This window comes from Phaenicophaeus curvirostris, unplaced genomic scaffold, assembly GCF_032191515.1.
Source record: "Phaenicophaeus curvirostris isolate KB17595 unplaced genomic scaffold, BPBGC_Pcur_1.0 scaffold_153, whole genome shotgun sequence".
NCBI lineage: Eukaryota > Metazoa > Chordata > Aves > Cuculiformes > Cuculidae > Phaenicophaeus > Phaenicophaeus curvirostris.
The window spans coordinates 44,397-68,474 of NW_027206773.1; the positions used below are offsets into that span (position 1 = coordinate 44,397).

A 24,078-nucleotide genomic window follows, 5' to 3' on the forward strand; every position below is an offset into this window, starting at 1 on the left:
TGTTACCAGCATGCGGAGCCCCAAATCCCCTTCCATCTCCTCTTTTCCAGTGCTGGGAGCCCCAAATCCCCCCCAGTCCTCCCTTTCCCAGTGCAGGGAACCCCAAATCCCCCCTTAATCTCCTCTTTTCCAGTGTTGGGACCCTCAAATCCTCCCCAGTCCCCCTTTTCCCAGTGCTGGGAGCCCCAAATCCCCCACCCAGACCCCCTTTCCAAGTGCTGGGAGCCCCCAATTCCCCATTCCCAGTTCTGGGAACCCCAAATCCCCCCCAATCTCCCCCGTTCCCAGTACTGGGAGCCCCAAATCCCCCTGTTACCAGCATGCGGAGCCCCAAATCCCCTTCCATCTTCTCTTTTCCAGTGCTGGGACCCCCAAATCCCCCCTCAATCTCCCCTTTCCCAGTGCTGGGAACCCCAAATCCCCCCCAGTCTCCCCTTTCCCAGTGCTGGGACCCCCAAATCCCCCCCAGTCCCCCCATTCCAAATGCTGGGACCCCCAAATCCTCCCCCAGTCCCCCCTTTTCCAGTGCTGGGACCCCCAAATCCCCCCTCAATCTCCCCTTTCCCAGTGCTGGGAACCCCAAATCCCCCCCCAGTCTCCCTTTTCCCAGTGCTGGGAACCCCAAATCCCCCCCAGTCTCCCCTTTCCCAGTGCTGGGACCCCCAAATCCCCCCCAGTCCCCCCATTCCAAATGCTGGGACCCCCAAATCCTCCCCCAGTCCCCCCTTTTCCAGTGCTGGGACCCCCAAATCCCCCCTCAATCTCCCCTTTCCCAGTGCTGGGAACCCCAAATCCCCCCCAGTCTCCCCTTTCCCAGTGCTGGGACCCCCAAATCCCCCCCAGTCTCCCCTTTCCCAGTGCTGGGACCCCCAAATCCCCCCCAGTCCCCCCATTCCAAGTGCTGGCACCCCCAAATCCTCCCCCAATCCCCCCATTCCAAATGCTGGGAACCCCAAATCCTCCCTTTCCCAGTTCTGGGAGCCCCAAATCCCCCTGTTACCAGTACTGGGAGCCCCAAATCCTTACAAATCCCCCCCAATCCCCCTTTTCCCAGTGCCGGGAGCCCCCCCAAACCCCCCGTTGCCGGCAGGGCCCCCCACTTCGTGCTCGGTGTGCAGGGGCAGGAGCTCGTGGACGGCGTCGGCGAAGACGCGGGTGTAGCGGGCGGCGTTCTCGCAGGCGGCTTCGGCGAGCGCCGGGTCCAGCTCCGAGACGTCGTCCAGTGCCACGAAGAGCGCCCGGCGCTCCCGGTGAGCCAGCGCCTTCTGGAAACGGGGGGGCAGAGCCTTAGGGGACCCCAAAATGAGGTGGGGGGGACCCCAAAATGGGCCGAGAGAGGATTAGAAGCGTGAGAAGACCCTGAAAAGGGGCAGGGGTTCCCCAAAATGGGGTGAGAGGGAGCATAGGGACCCCAAAAGGGGGTGAGAGGGACCCCAAAATGGAGCGAGAGGGACTAGAACAGGGAGAAGACCCTGAAAAGGGGCACAGGGACCCCAAAATGGGGTGAGAGGGGGCATAGGGACCCCAAAAAGGGGCGAGAGGGACCCCAAAATGGAGCGAGAGGGACTAGAACAGTGAGGAGACCCTGAAAAGGGGCACAGGGACCCCAAAATAGGGTGAGAGGGAGCATAGGGACCCCAAAATGGAGCGAGAGGGACCCCAAAATGGAGCGAGAGGGACTAGAATGGTGAGGAGACCCTGAAAAGGGGCATAGGGGCCCCCAAAATAGGGTGAGAGGGAGCATAGGGACCCCAAAAAGGGGCGAGAGGGACCCCAAAATGGAGCGAGAGGGACTAGAATGGTGAGGAGACCCTGAAAAGGGGCATAGGGGCCCCCAAAATAGGGTGAGAGGGAGCATAGGGACCCCAAAAAGGGGCGAGAGGGACCCCAAAATGGAGCGAGAGGGACTAGAACGGTGAGGAGACCCTGAAAAGGGGCATAGGGGTCCCCGAAATGGGGTGAGAGGGGACATAGAGACCCCAAAACGGGAGGGGGGACCCCAAAACGGGAGCGGGGGGAGCCTCACCAGCTGCTCCCGGTACGGGAATTCCTTGGTGCCATCGGGGCCGTCACGGTAGAAATCCTGGAGGAACCGCTTGGCTTTTTCTGAAAGGGGAGGGGGAAACCGGGAATGAGGGACCGGGGAATGGGGGAAAAAAGGGGTTGGAGGAACAGGGGAAAAGGGAAAGGGGGAGGGTCCCCTCACCTTTCTCCTCGCCGTAGTCCCTGGGCGCCATGATGCGCGCGCGCGCGCCTCCCCCCCCCGCCCGCTTCCCGGTACCGGCTCGGTTCCCGCCAAACCCCGAAGTGGCGCCAAAACCGGCGCCACGTGACCGCGCGCGCCCGGCGGGCCACGCCCACTCCCCCCCCCCCCCCGCGCGCACCGCCCAATGGGGAGGGCAGAGCGGCGTCACGTGACCAAGACCCCGCGGTTCTGCACCCGCCCCCCGTCACGTGATCCCGGCGGGTCTTTTTTTGTCACGTGATACCGGCGCGCCCCCACGCCGCTTGTCACGTGACCCGGCGGAGCGCAGGGTTTGCTCTTAAAGGGGCCGCTGGAGGTGGGGTGGGGGGGGAAGGAATTAGGGATAATTGGGGGGGGGGGTTGAGGGGGATTTAGGGGTGTCCCGAGCGAGGGGAGGCTGGAGGGGCTGGGGGGGGTCGAGGACTGCAGGGCTTGGGGGTTTGGGGGGGGCTTGGGGTCATTTGGGGGGTCGGGGAAGGGCTCAGAGTGATTTGGGGGGCTCTGAGTGATTGAGGGGGCTCAGTGGTTTGGAGGCTCAGGGTGAGGAGGGGGACACCGTGATTTGGAGGGGCTCAGGGTAATGTGGGGGGGCTTAGAGTGAATTTGGGGGGGCTCAGGCTAATTTGGGGGGTCTCGGAGTGATTGGGGGGGGTCTCGGAGTGATTTGGGGGGCTCAGAGTGATTGGGGGGGGCTCAGTGATTTGGGGGCTCAGGGTCAGGAGGAGGATACCGTGATTTAGGGGGGCTCAGGCTAATTTGGGGGGGCTCAGGGTGATTTGGGGGAGCTCAGAGTGATTGGAGGGTGGCTCAGGCTAATTTTGCGGGGGGGCCAGGGTGATTTGGGGGGGCACAGGGTGATTTTGGGGGGCTCTGAGTGATTGGGGGGCTCAGGGTGGCTTGGGGGGTCAGGGTTGGGGGGGGCACAGGGCGATTTGGGGGGACTTGGAGGGGGCACAGGGTGATTTGGGGGGGCTCAGGGTTTGGAGGGGGGCACAGGGTGATTTTGGGGGGGCTCAAGGTCCCCCCAACCCCCCCTTTCCCTCCCCTCAGCCCCACGATGCTGTCCCAGATCTTCATCCTCTCCTCCAAGGGCGACTGCCTCATCCACAAGGACTGTATCCTCCGCACCCCCCTCTACCCTAACCGCCCCCAACAATCTTGGGGGGCTCCCTACGACCCCCCATTTTCCTTAACCCCCCCCTCAAAGTCCTCGGGGAGCCCTTTGGATCCAGCACCGACCTCGCCGACACCTTCTACCGCCACATCACGGCGCTGCCAGGGGACCAGCCCCCCGTTTTCATGGTGAGGTAGTTTTTGGGGGTACAGGGAGTGGGGTTGGGGGGGTCTGGGGGTCCCATCTCTGTTTTTTGTGTCCCCCCCAGGCACTCGAGGGGCAGCACTTTGTCCACGTGCGGCACGCGGGACTCTTCTTCGTGGCCACCACGACGGCGGATGCGTCGCCGTTCACCGTGGTCGAGTTCCTCAATAGGTTTTTAAGGGTTTTTTTGGGGGGGTGGGGGGTGTTTTTAGGGGGGGTTCGCAGGGATATTGGGGTGACGGGGATGTCCCCCCCCCATTTCTCCTGGCAGGCTGGTGTCTCTGCTGCGGGATTTCTGCGGCGCCCTGAGCGAGAAGATCCTCGGCCTCAACTTCGCGCTGGTCTACGAGCTGCTGGAGGAGATGGTGGTGGGGACAGGGGGACGTGGAGGACGTGGTGATGGGGACATGGGGGATGTGGGGGACATCAGGGACGTTGGGGACACAGGGGGACGTGGGGTTGATGGGGACATGAGGGATGTGGGGGACATGGGGACATCAGGGACGTTGCGGACACAGGGGGAGGGGGGGTTGATGGGGACGTGGGGGACATGAGGACATTGGGGACGTGCGAGATGTGGGGGACATCAGGGACATTGGGGACATCAGGGGGATGGGGGGTTGATGGGGGTTGATGGGGACATGGGAGACGGGGGGACACTGGGGACATGGGAGATGTGGGGGACGTGAGGACGTTGGGGACATCAGGGGGACGGGGGGTTGATGGGGACATGGGGGACATGAGGACATCAGGGATGTGGGGGACATGAGGACATTGGGGACATCAGGGACATTGGGGACACATGGGGACGGGGGGTTGATGGGGACATGGGGGATGTGGGGGACATGAGGATGTTGGGGACGTTGGGGACATGGGGGATGGGGGGGACATTGGGGACTCAGGGGGATGGGGGGGACGTGAGGACGTTGGGGACATGGGGGATGTGGGGGACATCAGGGACATTGGGGACACATGGGGAGGGGCGTTTGATGGGGACATGGGGATGTTGGGGACATTGGGGACAGGGAAGATGTGGGGGACATGGTGACATTGGGGACATCAGGGACGTTGGGGACACAGGGGGGTTGATGGGGGATTTGGGGGACATGGGGGACATGGGGACATTGGGGACATGGGAGATGTGGGGGACATGAGGACATTGGGGACATCGGGGACATTGGGGACACAGGGGGGGTTGATGGGGACACGGGGGACGTGGGGGACACGAGGACATTGGGGACGTGGGAGATGTGGGGGACACAGAGGGACGCGGGGGGCACCGGGGGGTGTCCCAGCCCCCCCCCCCCTTCCCCCTGTCCGTCTGTCTGTCCCCCAGGACCACGGCCACATCCAGACGACGTCCCCCGAGGTGCTGCGGGCGCTGGTGCAGACGGAGCCCGTCACCCCCAAACCCTTCAGCCTCCTCGACCTGGGCTCCATCGGGCTGGTGAGGGGGGGACCCCCCAAAACCCTGAACCCCCAAATCTCCCCCCCCCCCCCCACCTTCGTGCCCCCCAATATTCTCTCTGTACCCCCCCTCCAAGTTTGGAGCCGAGACCCAGCAGAGCCGCGTGGCCCCCGGCGCCGCCGCCACCCGCCCCGTCCTCCCGCCTCGGGGGGACCAGGTAGGGCCCCCCCCCACAATTTTTTGGGGTCCCCCCGATGTCCTAGGACATCCCCCCCAAAAAAAAAGAAAAAATAATGATTTCTGCTTCGTTTTTTGGCCACAGGGCAGCAGGAACGAGGTTTTCGTGGACGTGGTGGAGAGACTGACAGTCGTCATCGCCGCCAACGTGAGTGGAGAACCCCAAAATCCAACCCCCCGACCTCAAGAACCCCAAAATCCAACCCCCCCGACTTCAAGAACCCCCAAATCCCACCTTTCCAACCTCAGGATCCCCAAAATCCCATCCCTCCAACCTCAAAAACCCCAAAAATCCAGCCCCCCCGACCTCAAGAACCCCCAAATCCCACCTTTCCAACCTCAGGAACCCCAAAATCCTATCCCTCCAGCCTCAGGAACCCCAAAATTCCACCCTCTGAGCCTCTGGAGCCCCAAAATCCCATCTCTCCAACCTCAAGAACCCCCAAATCCCACCTTTCCAGCCTCAATAACCCCAAAATCACACTCCTCCAACATTGGGAACCCCAAAATCCTATTCCTCCAACCTCAAGAACCCCAAAATTCAGCCCCCCCGACCTCAAGAACCCCAAAATTCCACCTTTCCAGCCTCAAGAACCCCAAAATCCCACCTTTCCAACCTCAGGAACCCAAAAATTCTACCTCTTCAATCTTTGGAACCCCAAAATTCCACCTTTCCAGCCTCAGGAACCCCAAAATCACACTCCTCCAACCTTGGGAACCCCAAAATTCCACCTTTCCCGCCTCAAGAACCCCAAAATCCCACCTTTCCAACCTCAGGAACCCCAAAATTCTACCTCTTCAATCTTTGGAACCCCAAAATTCCACCTTTCCAGCCTCAGGACCCCCAAAATCACACTCCTCCAACCTTGGGAACCCCAAAATTCAACCTTTCCTGCCTCAGGAACCCCAAAATCCAACCTCTCCAACCTTTGGAACCCAAAAATCCCACCTTTCCACCCTGAGGAACCCCAAAATCCTACCTTTCCAACCTCGGGAACCCCCAAATCCCACCTCTCCAAATGCAAGAACCCCAAAATCCCAACTTTCCCACCTCAGGAAGCCCAAAATTCAACCTTTCCAACCTCGGGAACCCCCAAATCCGACCCCCCTCAACCTCAGGAACCCCAAAATCCCACCTTTCCCACCTCGGGAACCCCAAAATCCCAGCCCTGGGACCCCCGAGACCCCCCCAATCCCCTCCCTGCACCCCCTTTTTCCAGGGGACCCCCATGAAAGTCGACGTGCAGGGCGAGATCCGCCTCAAGAACTTCCTCCCCAGCGCCCCAGGTCTGCGGGTTTTGGGGTACAGGGACAAATTTGGGGTACGGGGAGGGATCTAGGGTTGGATTTGGGGTAAAAAGAGAAGATTTGGGGCTCGAGTGGGATTTGGGGGGGTCAAAGAGGGGATTTGGGGTACGTGGGACTTGGGATACGGGGGATTTGGGGTGCAGGGGGTGGATTTGGGGTGCAGGGGGTGGGATTTGGGGTGCAGGGGGGGATTTGGGGTGCAGGGGGTGGGATTTGGGGTACGGGGAGGGGGGTCCTGACCCCGTGTCCCCCAGAGATGCGCCTGGGACTGACAGAGGAGCTGTGCGTGGGGAGATCGGAGCTGCGGGGTGAGCTCCCCCAAATCCCCCCCCTGCACCCCCAAATCCCCCCCCAAAGTCCCCTTTTACCCCCCCCAGCCCCCCTTTTTCCCTTCCTTGCCCCCTCAAATCCACTTTTTTGCCCCCCGAGCCCCTTTTTTGCCCCCAGACCCCTTTTTTACCCCCTCTGCCCCCCTTTTTCCTCTCTTTGCCCCCCTTTTTCCCTTCCTAACCCCCATCTCCACCCCCAAACCCTTTTTTTTGCCCCCAGACCCCCTTTTTGCCCCCTCAACCCCCCTTTTTCCCTTCCTTACCCCCCTCCACCCCCCAAGCCCCATTTTTTGCCCCCCAGACCCCCATTTTTGGCTCCCAGACCCCCTATTTTCCCCCTCAGGCCCCCTTTTTCTCCTCCTTACCCCCCCTCCAACCCCAACCCCCTTTTTTTTTTGCCCCCAACCCCCTTTTTGCCCCTCTTTTTTGCCCCAACCCCCCTTTTTTTGCCCCAGCCCCCTTTTCCCCCCTTTTTTTGCCCCCCACCCCCTTTTTTTGTCCCCCTACCTCCTTCTTTGCCCCCCTTTGAGCCCCCCCACCTCCCTTTTTCTCCTCCTATACCCCCCCAACCCCCTTTTTTTGCCCCCACCCCCTTTTTTTGTCCCCCTACCTCCTTCTTTGCCCCCCTCAGCCCCCCTCTGAGCCCCCCCACCCCCCTTTTTCTCCTCCTAAACCCCCCAACCCCCCTTTTATTGCCCCAACCCCCCTTTTTTTGCCCCCAACCCCCCTTTTTTTGCCCCCCACCTCCTTTTTTGCCCCCCCAGCCCCCCTTTTTACCCCCCACCCCCCTATTTCTCCTCCTAAACTCCCCCAAACCCCCCTTTTAGCCCCCCCCACCCCCCTTTTTCTCCTCCTAACGCCCCTCAACCCCCTTTTTTTGCCCCCAACCTCCTTTTTTTGCCCCCCCACCTCTTTCTTTGCCACCTCAGCCCCCCTTTTTACCCCAGAGCCCCCCTTTTTCTCCTCCTAACGCCCCCCAGCCCCCCTTTTTTGCCTCCCCTCCCAGGCTACGGGCCCCCCGTGCGGGTGGACGAGTGCTGGTTCCACAGCTCGGTGCAGCTCGAGGAGTTCGAGAGCTCGCGGGTGCTGCGCGTCACCCCCCCCCAGGGCGAGGTGAGCCCACTGGGAGCACTGGGAGACCCCCCCCTCACCCCCATATCGATGTGTGTCCCCCCTTTTTTCCAGCTGACCCTCATGCGATACGCGCTGGCCGACGACGTCCCCACGCCCCTGCCCTTCCGCCTCTTCCCCAGCGTCGACCTGGACCCCACGGGGAGGTAAAACCCCCCAAAAACGACCCCCAGGCACCCCAAAAACGACCCCCACATCTCAGAAATGGCTCCCAGGCCCCCCAAAATGACCCCCGAACCCGTAAAAATGACCCCAAAACGCCCCAAAGCGACCCCTAGGCCTCAAAAATGACTCCCAGACCCCCAAAAGGAGCCCCCAGACCCCCCAAAATTACTCCCAGAGCCTCAAAATGACTCCCAAACCCCCAAAATGATCCCTAGATCTCCTAAAGGAACCCCCAGACCCCTCAAAATGACTCCCAGACCCCCCAAAATTACTCCTGGACCCCCAAAAATTACTCCGAGAGCCCCAAAATGACTCCCAAACCCCCAAAACGATCCCTAGATCTCCTAAAGGAACCCCCAGACCCCCCAAAATGACTCCCAGACCCCCAAAATTATCCCCCCAGGTAGCCAAAGGAGCCCCCAGATCCCCAGAAAATGAGTCCCAGACCCCTAAAATGATCCCCAAAGCCCCCCCAAATGACTCTCAGATCCCAGAAATGACTCCCAGACCCCACAAAATGACTCCCGGACCCCCAAAATGACTCCCGGACCCCCCAAAATGACTCCCGGACCCCCAAAAGGAGCCCTCAGACCCCCAAAAACTACTCCCAGAGCCCCAAAATGACTCCCAAACCCCAAAATGATCCCTAGATCTCCTAAGGGAGGTCCCAGACCCCCAAGAATTACACCCAGACCCCCCAAAGGAACCCCCAGACCCCCAAATGACCCCCAGAACACCCAAAGAAGCCCCCAGACCCCCCCAAAATGACTCTCAGACCCCCAAAAATGACCCCCAGGCCCCCCAAAGGAGTCCCCAGACCCCCAAAAATTACTCCCAAAGCCCCCAGATGACTCCCGGACCCCCCAAAGGAGCCAGCAGACCCCAAAAATGACCCCCAGACCCCCAAAAATGACCCCCAGGCCCTGCAGAGGAGCCCTCAGCCCCCCAACTCTGTTCTCTCTGCAGGCTCCGGGTGTTCCTGAAGCTCCGCTGCGATTTGCCCCCCAAGTGGTGGGTGTTGGGGGGACCCTGGGGTGGGGGGGGTCGGGGCCGAGCCTGGACCTGACCCCCCCTCTTCCTACACCCCCTAAAATTCCAGCCAAGCCGTTAACGTGAGCCTGGAGCTGCCGCTGCCCAAGGGGGTCACCAGGTGGGTCGTTTTGGGATCTGGGGGGTCATTTTGGGATCTGGGGGGTCGATTTGGGATCTGGGGGTTCATTTTGGGATCTGGGGGGTCATTTCGTGCAGTCTGGGGGCTCCTTTTGGGATCTGGGGGGTCATTTTGGGATCTGAGAGATCATTTCGTGCAGTCTGGGGGCTCCTTTTGGGATCTGGGGGGTCATTTTGGGATCTAGGGGGTCATTTTGGGATCTGGGGGTTCATTTTGGGATCTCAGAGCTTATTTTGGGGGACCTGGGGGCTTATTTTGGAATATGGGGGTTCACTTTGAGACCTGGGGGCTCATTTTGGGGGATCTGGGGGTTCACGTTGGTATCTGGGGTTCATTTTGGGATCCAGGGTTTCATTTTGGGATCTCGGGGGTCATTGGATGCAGTCTGGGGGCTCATTTTGGGATCTAGGGGGTCATTTTGGGATCTGGGGGGTCATTTTGGGGGGACCTGGGGGCTCATTTTGGGGGATCTGGGGTTCATTTGGGGATCCAGGGGTTCATTTTGGGATCTGGGGGGTCATTTTGGGATCTCAGGGCTTATTCTGGGGGACCTGGGAGCTCATTTTGGGATCTGGGGGCTCATTTTGGGGGATCTGGGGGTTCACGTTGGGATCTGGGGTTCATTTCGGGATCCAGGGGTTCATTTTGGGATCTGGGGGGTCCTTTTGTGCAGTCTGGGGGCTCATTTTGGGATCTGGGGGGTCATTTTGAGGGACCTAAGGGCTGATTTTGGGGTGTGGGGGCTCCTTTTGTGATCTGGGGGTTCACTTTGAGGGCCCTGGGGTGTCTGATTTTTGGGGTGCGGGGTCCCCCAGGCTGTCCCCGGAGCTGGGGGGCCCCGAGCAGGCCGCGCGGCTGCTCCCCGGCTCCCGGCGGCTCCGCTGGGAGATCCCGCGGTGCCAGGGGGGGGCCCAGCTCAGCGCCCGCTTCCAGGTGAGGACGGGGGGAGCAGGGCACCCCAAAACCCCCTTTTAGTCCCCTTCCCCCCACTTTTAGTCCCCGTCCACCCCCTTTTAGTCCCTGTCCCCACCTTTAAGTCCCCTGAGCCCCCTATTTTATCCCTGACCCCCCTACTTGCTCCCTTGCCCCCCTATTTGATCCCTGACCCCCCCTTGTCCCCCCTATTTGATCCCCTGGACCCCCTTTTTGATCCCTAACCCCCCTTTTTAGTCCCTGACCCCCCCTATTTGATCCCTGACCCCCTCCTTATCCCCCCATTTGATCCCCTGACCCCCCCATTTGATCCCCTGACCCCCCCTTGTCCCCCCTATTTTATCCCTGACCCCCCCATCTGATCCCCTGACCCCCCTATTTGATCCCTGACCCCCCCGTTTGATCCCCTGACCCCCCCTTGTCCCCCCCATTTGATCCCTGATCCCCCCTTGTCCCCCCCATTTGATCCCCTGACCCCCCCTATTTGATCCATGACCCCCCCCTTATCCCCCCTATTTGATCCCCTGGACCCCCTTTTTGATCCCTGACCCCCCCATTTGATCCCTGACCCCCCCTTGTCCCCCCCATTTGCTCCCCTGACCCCCCCGACCCCCCCTTGTCCCCCCTATTTGATCCCCTGACCCCCCTATTTGATCCATGACCCCCCTTGTCCCCCCTATTTAATCCCTGACCCCCCCCTTGTCCCCCCCATTTGATCCCCTGACCCCCCTATTTGATCCATGACCCCCCCTGACCCCCCCATTTGATCCCCTGACCCCCCTATTTGATCTCTGTCCCCCCTTGTTCCCCCCTATTTCATCCCTGACCCCCCCCTTGTCCCCCCTATTTGCTCCCCTGTCCCCCCAATTTGCTCCCAGCCCCCCCCTTGGCTCCCCGTCCCCCCTAATCGCTGGGTGCCCCCCCAGGCGTGGGTTTCGGGGCGCGGGCGGGCGGCGCTGCTGGAGGTGGGTCCGGCCGCCATGACCTTCGAGCTCCCCGAGCGCACCACCTCGGGTTTGGGGGTTCGCTTCCTGCGGATTCGGGGACCCCCCCAGCCCCCCCGGCGCTGGCTCCGAGCCCTCACCCACTCCGACTCCTACGTCCTGCGCCTCTGAGGGACGGCACCCCGAAAACGGGGACCCCAAAACCGGGATTGGGAGCCGCGAAAGGAGGATTGAGCACCCCAAAACTGGGATTGGGCACCCCAACCTGAAAATCTGCACCCCAAAACTGGGATTGGGAGCCGCGAAAGGAGGATTGAGCACCCCAAAACCAGGATTTGGACCCCCAAAACGAGGATTGGGCACCCCAAAACTGGGATTGGGAGCCCTGAAACGAGGATTGAGCACCCCAAAACCAGGATTTGGACCCCCAAAACGAGGATTGAGCACCCCAAAACTGGGATTGGGCACCCCAACCTGAAAATCTGCACCCCAAAACTGGGATTGGGAGCCCTGAAACGAGGATTTGGACCCCCAAAACCAGGATTTGGACCCCCAAAACGAGGATTGGGCACCCCAAAACAGGGATTGGGAGTCCTAACCTTGGAACTTGCACCCCAAAACGAGGATTGAGCACCCTGACCTTGGAATCTACACCCCAAAACGAGGACTGAGCACCCCAAAACTGGGATTGGGAGCCCCGAAACGAGGATTGAGCACCCCAAAACTGGGATTGGGAGCCCTGAAATGAGGATTGAGCACCCCAAAACCGGGATTGAGCACCCCGACCTTGGAATCTACACCCCAAAATGAGGATTGAGCACCCCAAAGCCAGGATTGGGAGCCCTGAAATGAGGATTGAACACCCCAAAACTGGGATTGGCACCCCAAATTGAGGATTGAGCGCCCCAAAGCCAGGATTGGGAGCCCCAAAAGGAGGATTGAGCACCCCAACCTTGGAATCTACACCTCAAAATGAGGATTGAGCACCCCAAAACCGGGATTGGGAGCCCCGAAACGAGGACCAGGCACCCCAAAAGCAGGATTGGGTGCCCTGACCTGGAAATCTGCACCCCAAAACTGGGATTGGGAGCCCCGAAACGAGGATTGAGCACCCCAAAACCAGGATTGGGAGCTCTGACCGTGGAACTTGCACCGCGAAATGAGGATTGGGTGCCCCAAAACCGGGATTGAGCACCCCAACCTTGGAATCTACACCCCGAAATGAGGATTGAGCCCCCCAAAACTGGGATTGGGCGCCCCAACCTTGGGAATCTGCACCTCAAAACCAGGATTGGACACCCCAACATTGGGAACCTGTCACCTCACATCCCCCCATTCCCGATCCCTCTTGAGGACCCTGGGATGGGCTGGGGGGACCCCAAAACCTCAGGGATGAAGAGGAGACGTGAAACGTCAGGGATGGGGGACCCTAAAACCCCAGGGATGGGATGGGGGGCCCCAAAATCCCAGGGATGCGATTGGGGAGCCCCAAAATCCCAGGGATTAGTGGGGGCGCGAGGGGCCTCATAGGCTCCCAGAGCCAGGGGGGTCCCCAAAACTCTCCCTATAGCCCAGGGGTCCCTCTAGATGGAGCTGAACGACCAGATCAAGGATGATTGATCTTCAGGTTCTTCTCGTTCTCCAACCGGGGTTGGACTCGATGATCCGATGGGTCTTTTCCAACCTGCTGGTTCTATGATTCTCGTGGCGTTTTCTTACTCTTGATTCCGTCCGCGTTGCAGGAGGCACCGGACTCAAAATAAAACACCTGGTACGTTTCGCAGGAGGACTCGAAATCACATCCCGGAGGCTGCAGCCGCGAGGTTTATCACAGGAGTGAGAAATACAGCCCTCCAGAGCCCCCCAGGACCCTTCTAGAACCCCCAGGAACCCTCTAGAGCCCCCTAGGACCCCATTTAGGGTCTTCTAGGAGCCCCAGGAACCCTCTAGAGCCCTCTGGGACCCCATTTAGGGTCTTCTAGAAGCCCCCAGAACCCTCTAGAGCCCCCTGGGACCCCATTTAGGGTCTTCTAGGAGCCCCAGGAACCCTCTAGAGCCCTCTGGGACCCCATTTAGGGTCTTCTAGAACCCCCAGGAACCCTCTAGAGCCCCCTGGGACCCCATTTAGGGTCTTCTAGAACACCCAGGAACCCTCTAGAGCCCCCTGGGACCCCATTTAGGGTCTTCTAGAATCCCCAGGAACCCTCTAGAGCCCCCTAGGACCCCATTTAGGGTCTTCTAGAACCCCCAGGAACCCTCTAGAGCCCCCTAGGACCCCATTTAGGGTCTTCTAGAACCCCCAGGAACCCTCTGGGCCCCCCTGAGACCCCTTTAGGGCCTTCTAGGACTCCTAGAGACCCTCTAGAACTGTTCAAATCCCCTGAAATCCACTGAGAGCGCCTCAAAGCCCCTTCAACTCCCCCCAAAACGCCTCAAACCCCCCTCACATAGTAAAAAGCTCCCCCCAAACTGCTCAAAGCCCCCTAGGAACGGGTCAAAGACCCCCCCAAACCCACCTCAAAGCCCTCAAGAAACACTCAAAGCTCCCTAAAGCTCCTAAAAACTCCTCAAAGCCTCCTAAAAACCCCTCAAAGCCCCTTCTAATGGTGGGGAAGGGAGGGGGGGGTCTGGCAACCATTCAGGCACTGCCTTAGCCACCCCCGCCCCCTTTAAGGCCCCCTCCCTTGCTCTCCTATAGGCCCCGCACTTTCCACTCAGGCACTCACGCGGACACCTCTTCCCTCCCCTCAAGGCTCTCTCGCCCCCATTCAGGCCTATGGGCGCATTCTGCGCAGGCACTGGCATAGACACCCCCACCCCAACCCCGTTTAGGCCCCCGTTGCCCTCTCCTAAGCGCCGCTTGCACCGCGCATTCCGCGCAGGCACTCGCGTGGACGCCCCCATCCCCTCTTAGGCCCCCTTTTAGGCCTCCTCTCATCCCCTTTAGGCCTCCCCTTTTAGGCCTCCCCTTTCGCGCCTCCCCTTTCGCCCTTTCCCTAAGCGAAGCGGCGCATTCCGCGCAGGCACTGACTTAGCCGCCCCCCCCATTGCTCTCCTAGAATCTCCATTCCCCCCCCCCAGCATTCCGCGCAGGCATTGCCATAGCCACCCCTAACCCCGCCTTAGGCCCCCCCGCAGCGAGCCGCGCCGCGTTCCGCGCAGGCACTGACTTAGACACCCCCCACCCCCCCCATTCCAATCCCGCCTCCTCCCCATTGGCTCCCGGCGGCCGCGCCTCCCCTCCCATTGGCCGCGCCGCGTCACGTGCGCGGGGGGCGTGGCCCGCGAGGACCCCGCCCACCGGCTATATAAGGGGCTGCGGGCCGGCGCGGCGCTGCCATCGCGGGCGGGAGGCGGCGGGTTCAGCACGTTCCGCGCTTCGCTCCGGGCGTTAAAACCGCCCTCCCCCCCCACCCCCCCTCCAATCCTCATTTTAACCCCTTCCTAACCGCCGCGCATGCGCGGGGCCGCTCGCCATGGCGGCCCAGCCCGAGGCCTTCCTCCTCCCGCCTCCTCCTTCCTCCTCCTCCTCCTCCTCCTCCCGAGCTCGGGATGAAGAGGAGCGAGCGGCTTCTCCCGCCGTCGAAGCTCCTCGGCCTCGAAACGGCTTTCGCTCCGCAGGAGGAGGAGGAGGGAAACGTCGAAGCAGCTGCGGAGCGAAGCAACCGGCGTGGAAACGGCGGCGTCGAGCGGCCTCGGAGTGCGGCCCGGTCTTGCCTTCGGAATTCCTGCTGGGGGGCAACATCTTCGACCCCTTAAACCTCAACAGTTTGCTGGACGAGGAGGTCAGCCGGGCCCTCAACGCCCGCACGCCTCAATCCTCGCCCCTCCCGGCCCGCGGCCGCGACCCCGTCGAGATTTTAGTCCCGCGCGACATCACCGATCCGCTTAGCCTCAACGCTCCGGGCGAAGATCTCCGCTTGGCGTCTCCCGCCAAGACCGCTCGGCGACGCCACCGGCACCGCGGCCAACAGCGAGGAGCCAACGCCGCCTCCAACGCCGCCTCCAACGCCGTTTCCAACGACGAAGCCGCCTGCCCTCCCGCCCTCCCCGCCTCGTCGCCGCCTCCGCCGTGCGCGTCCTCCCTTCCCGCCTCCGGCCGCCATCGCAAGCGTCGACGGACTTGTAGCAAATCGGAAGGCGCTCGGCCTCCTCCTCCTCCTCCTCCTCCTGCGGAGAAACCCAAACCCCCCGGCAAACCCCCTCAGCGCCAACGCCCCCGAACTCGCAAATTCCAATACGGGAATTATTGCAAATATTACGGCTACCGCAACCCGGATTGCGAGGACGGGCGGCTCCGGGCCATGAGGCCCGAGTGGTTCGCTGGGAAGGAGGTGTTGGACGTGGGCTGTAACGTGGGGCACCTCACGCTCAGCATCGCCAAGCGCTGGGGGCCGGCGCGGGTGGTGGGGTTGGACATTGACGGGGGGTTGATCCGTTCCGCGCGCCAGAATATCCGGCATTATCTGTCGGAAGAGATCCAGGCGGAAGCCCAAGGGGGTAACGGAGGAGGAGGAGGAGGAGGGAGGAAGGGGTTTCCAGCCGCTCTCCTCGCCAGTCGGGGGCCCATCGCCGCCCCGCGCTTGCCCCCCGATGGGCCTGGGGCTTCCGATTTCCCACACAACGTCGTGTTTGTCACGGTGAGTTGGGGGTTTGGGGGGTCTGATGTGGGTTTGGTTGGGTTCTTGGGGGTCACAGTAGGGTTTGAGGGGTCTAGGATGAGTTTGGGGGTGTCCTGGTGGGGTTCTTGGGGGTCACAGTAGAGTTTGAGGGATCTGACGTGGGTTTGGTGGAGTTTTTAGGGGTCACAGTAGGGTTTGAGGGGTCTAGGATGAGTTTGGGGGTGTCCTGGTGGGGTTCTTAGGGGTCACAGTGGGGTTTGAGGGATCTGAGATGGGTTCTTGGGGCTCCTGATGGGATTCTTGGGAGTCACATTAGAGTTTGAGGGATCTGGGGTGGGTTTGGTGGAGTTCTTAGGGGTCTCAGTGGGGTTTGAGGGATCTAGGATGGGTTCTTGGGGGTCACAATGGGGTTCTTGGGGGTCACAGTAGAGTTTGAGGGATCTGACGTGGGTTTGGTTGGGTTCTTCAGGGTCGCAGTAGGGTTTGAGGGGTCTAGGATGAGATTGGGGGTGTTCTGGTGGGGTTCTTAGGGGTCACAGTAGGTTTTGAGGGATCTGAGATGGGTTCTTGGGGGTCACAGTGGGGTTCTTGGGGTTTGAGGGATCTGAGATGGGTTCTTGGGGGTCCTGATGGGATTCTTGGGGGTCACAGTAGAGTTTGAGGGATCTGGGGTGGGTTTGGTGGAGTTCTTAGGGGTCGCAGTGGGGTTTGAGGGATCTGGGATGGGTTCTTGGGGGTCTTGGTGGGATTCTTGGGGGTTTGAGGGATCTGAGATGGGTTCTTGGGGGTCACAGGGTGGTTTGAGGGATCTAGGATGAGTTTGGGGGTGTCCTGGTGGGGTTTTTGGGGGCCACAGTAGGGTTTGAGGGGTCTAGGATGAGTTTGGGGGTGTCCTGGTGGGCTTCTGGGGGGTCACAGTAGAGTTTGAGGGATCTGACGTGGGTTTAGTAGAGTTCTAGGGGGTCACAGTGGGGTTTGAGGGGGTCTAGGATGAGTTTGGGGTGTCGTGATGGGGTTCTTGGGGGTTTGAGGGATCTGGGTTGGGTTCTTGGGGGTCACAGTGGGGTTTGGGGGTGTTTGGGATGGGTTTGGGGGGGGGCTGATGGGATTTGGGGGTGTCCCAAGGGGTTTGAGGCGATCTGGGATGGGTTGGGGGGTACTTGGGGGTCCCTGTGAGGTTTAGGGGGGTTCCTGGTGAGCTCTTGAGGAGTCAAAGGCGGGTTTGGGGGGGTCCTGGGGGGGACACTGGATTTAGGGGGGTTCTTGGGGGTCTTTAGTGACCCCTGAGGCCCCTCAGTGCCCCCCCAAACCCCTCAATGACCTCACAACCTCTCAGTAGGGCCCCCCAAACCCCTCAGCACCCCCATAACCCCTCAGTGGGGACCCCCAAAACCCTCTAGCACCCCCCAAACCCTCAGTAGGGCCCCCGGAGACCCTCAGTGCCCCCCCAAACCCATCTTGACCCCTTAATTTCTCCCCCAAACTCCTCAGTGGGGACCCCCAAAACCCTCCAGCACCCCCCAAACCCTCAGTAGGACCCCCAAAGCCCCTCAATGTCCCCCCCAAACCCCTCAGTGGGGACCCCCAAAACCCTTCAGCACCCCCAAACCCTCAATAGGACCCCCAGAGCCCCTCAATGTCCCCCCCAAACCCCTCAGTGGGGACCCCCAAAACCCTCCAGCACCCCCAAACCCTTCGTAGGGCCCCCCAAGCCCCTCAATGTCCCCCCAAGCCCCTCGTTGGGGACCCCCAAAACCCTCCAGTGCCCCCCAAACCCTCAGTAGAGCCCCCAAACCCCCTCAATCCCCCCCAAACCCCTCCACGCCCCCCCCAAACCTCTCCCTATGGGGCTTCCCCCTTCCCAGCGCCTCTCCCCGCACCCCAATTCTCTTTCCCCCGCCCCGTAACCCCCTTATTTTTAATTTTTATCCCCAGGGGAACTACGTCCCGGAGCGGGAGGAGGCGGTGGCCGCTCAGCGCCCCGAATTCGACGTCGTGCTCTGCCTTTCGCTCACCAAGTGGGTGCAGCTCAACTGGGGCGACGAGGGCCTCAAACGCCTCTTCCGACGCGCCTACCGGCACCTGCGCCCCGGGGGGATCCTGCTCCTCGAACCCCAACCCTGGGCCTCCTACCGCAAGCGCAAGGGGCTCACGGTGAGGCTTTGGGGGGGCTTCGGGGGCCGCTGGAGCCCTTTTGGGGGGGCCTTTTGCCATTTAAGGGGCTTTGAGGGGTTCTTGGGGGGCTTTGAGGTGTTTTGGGGGAGGTTGGAGCCATTTTAGGGGGGCTTCTTGCCATTTAAGGGAATCTGGGGGGGCTTTGAGGTGTTTTTGAGGGGCTTTGAGATCTTATGGGGGGCGCTGGAGCCGTTTTGGGGGGGCCTTTTGCCATTTAAGGCGCTTTGAGGTGTTTTTGGGGGGCTTTGAGGTGTTTTGGGGGAAGTTGGAAGAGTTTGGGGGGGCTTTTTGCCATTTAAGGGAATTTGGGGGCGCTTCGAGGTGTTTTTGGGGGGCTTTGAGGTGTTTTGGGGGAGGTTGGAGCTATTTTAGGGGGGCTTTTTGCCATTTAAGGGAATTTGGGGGGGCTTTGAGGTGTTTTTGGGGGGCTTTGAGGTGTTTTGGGGGAGGTTGGAGCTATTTTAGGGGGGCTTTTTGCCATTTAAGGGAATTTGGGGGGGCTTTGAGGTGTTTTGGGGGGCTTTGAGGTGATTTGGGGAGGTTTGGGGGGGTCTTTGGGGTGTTTTGGGGGAAGTTGGAGCAGTTTTGGGGGGACTTTTTGCCATTTAAGGGAATTTGGGGGCGCTTCGAGGTGTTCTGGGGGGGCTTTGAGGTGTTTGGGGTGAACTTTGAGCCGTTTTGGGGGGCTTTGAGGCATTTTTCGGGTTTTTGAGTAGGTTTGGGGGGGATTTTTACCACTTAAGGCTCCTTGGAGCAATTTGGGGGGGGACTTCGATCATTTCTTTGGGATTTTGATCAATTTTACAGCAATTTTGGGGTGTTTTGAGGGTTTTTTAACGTATTCGAGTGGCTCTTTCGCAGCTTTTTGATGCTGATTTTTTGGGGGGGGGCTCTGAGGTTTTTGGGGGGTCCTGCTCTCACTTTTTGCCCCCCCCAGGAGACGACTTATCGGAATTACCAGCGGATCCGGCTGCGCCCCGAGCAGTTCCCGTCCTACCTGACCTCTCCCGAAGTGGGGTTCGACAGCTACGAGCTGCTGGGGACCCCCCAGCACGCGGCCAAAGGTGGGGGGGGGCAAATTGGGGGGGGCTAGAGGGCAAATTGGGGGGGCTGGGGGCAAATCTGGGGGTTTCGGGTGGATTGGGGGGGCAACTTGGGGGCTTCTGGGGTGAGGAGGGAGCAAATTAAGGGGTTTTGGGGGCCTCTGGGAGTGGGGGGGCAAATCTGGGGGGGCTTAAGGGGAGGGGGGCAACGGGGGTGGGTTGGTGGGGGGGCAAATAGTGTTGGGGGGCTCCCCCTAATTGCCCCCCCCCATTAATTACCCCCCTTTTTTTCCCCCCCCAGGCTTCCAGCGCCCCATTTATCTCTTCCACAAGGGCCAAGGTGACGCCCCCTGAGCCCCCCCCAAGCCTGCACCCCAAAACCTGCGCCCCCCAAGTTTTTGGGGGGGCCCCTACAGAGCCCGGAAAAGGAGTTGGGGGGGGCACCTCCATCCCCCCCTCCTCCAGATGCCAAACGAGGGGGTGGGGGAGCTACATGTGAGCCACCCCCCCCCTCAATTTTTGGGGTTCCCTCCCTTTTTTTGGGGGTTCCCCAAGTTTTGGGGTCCCCCCCCGCGTTTGCCGTGGTTTGATTGGGGGGGGGCCTGGAATAAAGGAGGCGAATGGGCTACGGGGGGGTCGTTTTTAGGGGGGTTCACTGAGTTTTGGGGGGTCCTGTCCCCTTTTGGGGGGTCCCTGTGTTATATGGGGGGATCATTAATTAAATTGGGGGGGCGCAGTGTGTTTTGGGGGGGCTCTTTACCACCCCCCATGCTAGTTGTAGTGGTTTATCCCGCGCATGCGCATTAGCGGCGGCTGCGCCGCGGGGGCTGCTGGGAGTTGTAGTCCAGGAGCAGGAAGCGCCGCGCCGCTAAGGCTGCTGGGAAGGGTCCCCCCCACCCTTTTTTCCCTGTTAAATGGGGGGGGGGCACACAGAGACCTAATTAAAGGGTTAAATGAGGGGGGGGAGGGGGAGAAATGAGATGGGGGGGCCCCTAGGACCCCCCCCAAGCACACAGGGTGTAGAAATAAGAGCTTTATTGGGGTTCAATGAGGGTAACGGGGGGGTTGGGGGGTAAATGAGGGGGGTAAATGGGGGTTGGGGTAATTAGGGGGGGTAATGGGGGCTTGGGGTTAATTAGGGGGTAATTTGGGGGGGTCAGTGAGGGGTGGGGGGGTAAATTAGGAATAAAGGGGGGGTGGGTGTTAATTAGGGGGGGGTAGAATGAGGGATGGGGTAAAATAAGGAGGTAAATGAGGGCTGGGGGGTAAATTAAAGAGGGTAATTAAGGTGAGGGGGGGCAATTAAGGGAGATCCCCCCCCCCCTCAGGCCCCCCCCCACTGCTGCAGCTTGCGGTACATGAGGAAGGCGGCTCGGGGGGGGCTCGGGAGGGGCTGGGGGGGCTCGGGGGGGGGGAAAGGGGGGAAGAACGGAGCCCCTGCCCCCCCTGCCCCCCCCCAGTCAGCATCGTCACCTCCGGGCCGGGGTCCTGGGGGGGGACACAGAGATAAATGGGGGGGCCCCCTCAGCAATTTGGGGGGGTCCCACTCAATTTAGGGGGTTGGGGGGGGTCCCACTGACCTTAGAGGGAGGTGGCGGGGGGGGCAGGACCCCCCTTCGTGGCTCGGGAGGGGGGGGCACCGAGAGGCTGACGAGGCCGCGGAAGAGCCGGAGGGTGGGGGGCACGTTGATGGCTGCAAAATTGGGGGGGGGGGGGGGGGGTTAAAATGGGGGGGGGGCAGCTAGGGGGTGATGGGGAGGGATTGGGGAGCTACAGGGCAGGTTGGGGGGGGTCTGGGGTAGGTAGAGGGGGGATTTTGGGGGGTGCTATGGGGTGGGGGGGGTTTAGAGGGGTTTTCTTTTTGGGGGGGGTCTCTATGGGGCGGGGGGGTCTCTATGGGGCAGCCCCCCCCCTCACCAGCCGTTCCCCCGTCTCCTCTCGCTCTGTAGAAGCCGCCGAGGGGGGTTTCGAAGTGCGGGGGGGGTCGGGGAGGGGGGGGCGCCCCCCAGCGCGTGCTGTGGGGGCGGGGGTCCCCAAAAGAGGAGGAGGAGGAAGGGGGGGGGGAGGCTCCTCGCAGTCCTCCTCCTTCCCAGCGTGAGAGAAACACAAAGATTAAGGGGAGGAGGGGGAAATCTATGTGCCCCCCCCCCCCCATACTGGGGGTCGCTGACCTGGCGGGGGGCCCCCCCGCGCTCCCCCCGCCTCAGGATCCCCCCCGCGAGGAGGAGGAGGAGGAAGAGCGGCCCCGAGCGCCTTCATGAGCCGTGGCCTCACCAAGATGGCGGAGCCCTTCCCAATATGGCCGCCCGCTCCGCCCACCCGCGACCAACCGTTACAAGCATGGCTGCCCTTGACCTTCTCAGCATGGCGGCGCGCCAGAGTGCGTCCCAAGGCCTCCCAACATGGCGGCCGCGCTCGCTCGCCTCCCAAGCCCTTCTCAAGATGGCGCCGCCCCTCCGAGAAGCGCGCTGTCCCGGCCACTCCCAAGATGGCGCCCGCTCGCTTCCCCCCAGCCCTTCTCAAGATGGCGGCGCGCCGCTCACCGCAACGGGGAGCGGTAGCTCTTAATTAGCTCCAATTAACCGCGTCCCCGTTAATCGCAGCCCCATCCACCCCCCCCACCCCCAACCTCGTTCCCGCAAGAACCGGAAAGCGCGCCGGGAGCGGGATTTGGCGGCGACCGGAAGTTGAGGAGGGGGGGAACCGGAAGAGGAGGAGGAGCAGGAGGCGGGAACCGGAAGTGCCTCCCCGCCCGGCGTTGGCGGGAACCGGAAGTGCCCCCGGAGGAGCCATGGCGGCTCCTCCGCGTCCTCCCCGCCGCCAGGGGCCGCTCCCTCCCGGCCCTCCCGGAGCGGCCGCTGCGTCAGCGACACCGGAGCCGCTCGAGCGGGAGGGCGGGGAGCGACCGGTACCGGGCCCGGCGGGGCGGGGGGGGAGGCGGGGAAGGGGCTGTTTCCCCCTCAGGAACCCCGCCCCTCTCACCCCCCACCCCCTTCCCCTCCTCCTTCTCCTCCTCACAGGCCGCTGAGGCCTCGCCATGAGCCGCCGCCCCCCCGTGAGGCCCCCGGCGCTGCGGCGGGGGGGGGGGACGCGGGGGAGGCCTCCCCCCCCCGCCCCGGGCAGCGGAGAGAGAGGTGGGGGGGGGGGAACCCCAAAAAGGGGAGTTTGGGGGGGCTGGGAGAGGGCGAGGGGAGCCCTGAATGCGGGGGGGGGGGGGCGACCCCTATAGGGGGAGTTGGGGGGACGCAAGGGGACCCTTGGGGGGGGGGGCACCTTAGAATGGGGGGGGACCCCTAAATTGAGGGGGGGACCCCAATAGGGGGTGATTTGGAGGCGTAGGGAGGGGGACCCCCCGATTTTGGAGGGGGTGGGCGCCTTAAAATGGGGGGGAGGGGGTGGGGGACCCCAAAAGGGGGGACTATGGGGGGGTGGGAGGCGGCTGGGGCACCGATATGGGGGGGGGGGGACACCCCAGTTTTCAGGGTTGAGGGGGGCGTGGGATGGGTGGGGGCACCTTGGAATGGGGGGGGAGGGAGTGGGGGACCCCAAAAGGGGGGAGTTTGAGGGGTGGGGGGGACCCTAAGTTTAGAAGGGGGGAGACGGGGGGGTCCTGAGGATGTGGGGGGGTCCATTTAAAGGGGGGGGATACCCCAGTTTAGGAAAGAGCTGGGGGGGGGTCCCAATTTTTGAGGGTGGGAGGCTCCAGGCACCTCAAAAGGCGATGGGGGGACCCCAAAGGGGGGGTGTTGGGGGGGGGGGTGTCTCAGGGATTTGGGGTTCACGGTTACCCCCCCCCCCCCAACCAGGGATGAGCGGCCCCCCCCCGCTCGGAGCTGGCGGCGGCTCCGCTGCGCCTGGGGGACGAGCGCCCCCCCGCCATGAGCCTCCTGCAGCGCAAGGGGCGCCCCCCCCCGCGACGAGGAGCCCCGGAAAGGGTGAGGGGGGCACCCCCAAAAATAGCCCCCACCCCCCCCCACATCCTCACACCCCCCCTTGCGCCCCAAAAATGTCACCCACCCGACCCCCGTGCCCCAAAACTTCGCATCCACAGCCCCCCCGGCAACCTCAAACCCTGCTCCTTGCACCCCACCACCCCCCCCAAAACCCCCTGCACCCCAATTCCCTTTCTCTGCACCCCCATAATAGATTGGGGTGCCCTTCCTGCACCCCAGTTCCCCCCTACTCCCCTATAATGGGTTTGGGGGTCCCCTCCCTGCACCCCAGTTCCTCCCTGCCTCCCCTTATCATGGTTCAAGGTCCCCTTCCAGTACCCCAATTCCCTTTCTCTGCACCCCCATAATAGATTGGGGTCCCCCCCCCCTGCACCCCAGTTCACCCTGTGCCCCCCCCATAATAGATTAGGGTCCTCTACCTGCACCCCAATTCTCTTCCTCTACCCCCCTAATAGATTGGGGTCCTCTCCCTGCACCCCGATTCCTCCCTGCCCCCCCCGTAATAGATTGGGGTCCCTTTCCTGCACCCCAATTCTCTTCCTCTGCCCCCCCTAATAGATTGGGGTCCCTCCCTGCACCCCTAGAACTGAGGGGGGGGTCTTGGGTTAGGTTGAGGTGGCTGCAGTGGGGGATCGAGGGAGTGTGGGGTCCCCAATAATTTTGGGGGACCCCCCCAGTCCCCCCTTTTTCCACCTCCAAGACCTCCAAGCCGTAAAACGGGGGGGTCTCTAGGCTTATATTGATCCCTGATGGAGTCTGGGGGCACCTGAGCGGATCAGGGGGGTCCCTGAGGGGGGTTGTTGAGGGGGTCAAGAATTTTGGGGTCCCCCCCCTAACCCTCACTTTTCCGCTCCTCCCCCCTTCCAGCACCTCCAAGACGCGCGAGGGGGGGCTCCCTGCGCCGGCCCCTCCGCGTGGGTTTCCTGACTCTCCCGGCCCCCCAAGAACGGGGGCCCCGGCCTTGCCCGCCCGGCATGGCCCCCCGATCCCTCTCCTGCCACGCCGTGGGGCTCCCCGAAAGCGGGGGGGCCCCCCAGAGCCCCCGCACCCCCGCCTGGGGCCCCTCGAGGGGAGGGGGCTCGAAGCACCCCCAGCC

At 62.1% G+C, this 24,078-nt stretch overlaps 3 protein-coding genes and 2 long non-coding RNA genes across 7 annotated transcripts in view; 3 read left to right on the forward strand and 2 right to left on the reverse strand.

Moving 5' to 3' along the window:
- MCM7 (minichromosome maintenance complex component 7) overlaps positions 1–2,290 on the reverse strand; it is a 17,687-nt gene extending 15,397 nt beyond the window's left edge. The window contains exons 1-3 of the mRNA XM_069882450.1: positions 2,207–2,290; positions 2,027–2,106; positions 1,101–1,265 (exon numbers count right to left, since the gene is read on the reverse strand). Coding sequence (XP_069738551.1) covers positions 1,101–1,265; positions 2,027–2,106; positions 2,207–2,237 — 276 coding nt within the window. The 5' untranslated portion in view covers positions 2,238–2,290. The remainder of the gene's footprint in view (positions 1–1,100; positions 1,266–2,026; positions 2,107–2,206) is intronic.
- Positions 1–12,968, forward strand: part of AP4M1 (adaptor related protein complex 4 subunit mu 1) — a 19,480-nt gene extending 6,512 nt beyond the window's left edge. Inside the window, exons 1-16 of one of the 3 annotated variants that reach the window (XM_069882451.1) lie at positions 2,489–2,535; positions 3,296–3,360; positions 3,453–3,547; positions 3,628–3,734; positions 3,835–3,931; positions 4,900–5,010; positions 5,108–5,188; positions 5,294–5,356; positions 6,429–6,495; positions 6,771–6,824; positions 7,852–7,958; positions 8,031–8,122; positions 9,108–9,152; positions 9,241–9,291; positions 10,128–10,245; positions 11,172–12,968. In XM_069882451.1, coding sequence (XP_069738552.1) covers positions 3,303–3,360; positions 3,453–3,547; positions 3,628–3,734; positions 3,835–3,931; positions 4,900–5,010; positions 5,108–5,188; positions 5,294–5,356; positions 6,429–6,495; positions 6,771–6,824; positions 7,852–7,958; positions 8,031–8,122; positions 9,108–9,152; positions 9,241–9,291; positions 10,128–10,245; positions 11,172–11,360 — 1,335 coding nt within the window. In that variant the 5' untranslated portion in view covers positions 2,489–2,535; positions 3,296–3,302 and the 3' untranslated portion in view covers positions 11,361–12,968. Of the gene's footprint in view, positions 1–2,488; positions 2,562–3,295; positions 3,361–3,452; positions 3,548–3,627; positions 3,735–3,834; positions 3,932–4,899; positions 5,011–5,107; positions 5,189–5,293; positions 5,357–6,428; positions 6,496–6,770; positions 6,825–7,851; positions 7,959–8,030; positions 8,123–9,107; positions 9,153–9,240; positions 9,292–10,127; positions 10,246–11,171 lie in introns of those variants that run through there. The other 2 variants (XM_069882452.1, XM_069882453.1) reach the window with 2 other exon arrangements.
- A 1,623-nt stretch (positions 12,969–14,591) lies between these two features.
- On the forward strand, positions 14,592–19,649 carry MEPCE (methylphosphate capping enzyme). The gene is made up of 4 exons (XM_069882447.1): positions 14,592–15,829; positions 17,747–17,965; positions 18,924–19,050; positions 19,331–19,649. Exons 1-4 carry the CDS (start codon positions 14,666–14,668, stop codon positions 19,381–19,383), a joined length of 1,563 nt encoding a protein of 520 aa, XP_069738548.1. The 5' UTR covers positions 14,592–14,665; the 3' UTR covers positions 19,384–19,649.
- Positions 19,650–19,958: 309 nt separating this feature from the next.
- LOC138734703 (uncharacterized) lies at positions 19,959–21,108 on the reverse strand. Its single transcript, XR_011339615.1, has 3 exons — positions 20,947–21,108; positions 20,610–20,722; positions 19,959–20,517 (listed from the first exon to the last, which is right to left on the reverse strand). It is a non-coding gene; the product is annotated as an uncharacterized lncRNA (long non-coding RNA).
- Positions 21,109–21,803: 695 nt separating this feature from the next.
- LOC138734700 (uncharacterized) lies at positions 21,804–24,073 on the forward strand. Its single transcript, XR_011339613.1, has 3 exons — positions 21,804–22,163; positions 22,836–22,964; positions 23,850–24,073. It is a non-coding gene; the product is annotated as an uncharacterized lncRNA (long non-coding RNA).
- Positions 24,074–24,078: the final 5 nt, after the last annotated feature.

Coding starts and splice junctions, on each gene's coding strand:
- MEPCE (XM_069882447.1), top strand. CDS start 14,666: ATGGCGGCCCAGCCCGAGGCCTTCCTCCTCCCGCCTCCTCCTTCCTCC. Junction 15,830..17,746: donor ACAACGTCGTGTTTGTCACG/GTGAGTTGGGGG, acceptor TTTTATCCCCAG/GGGAACTACGTCCCGGAGCG. Junction 19,051..19,330: donor CCCCCAGCACGCGGCCAAAG/GTGGGGGGGGGC, acceptor TTCCCCCCCCAG/GCTTCCAGCGCCCCATTTAT.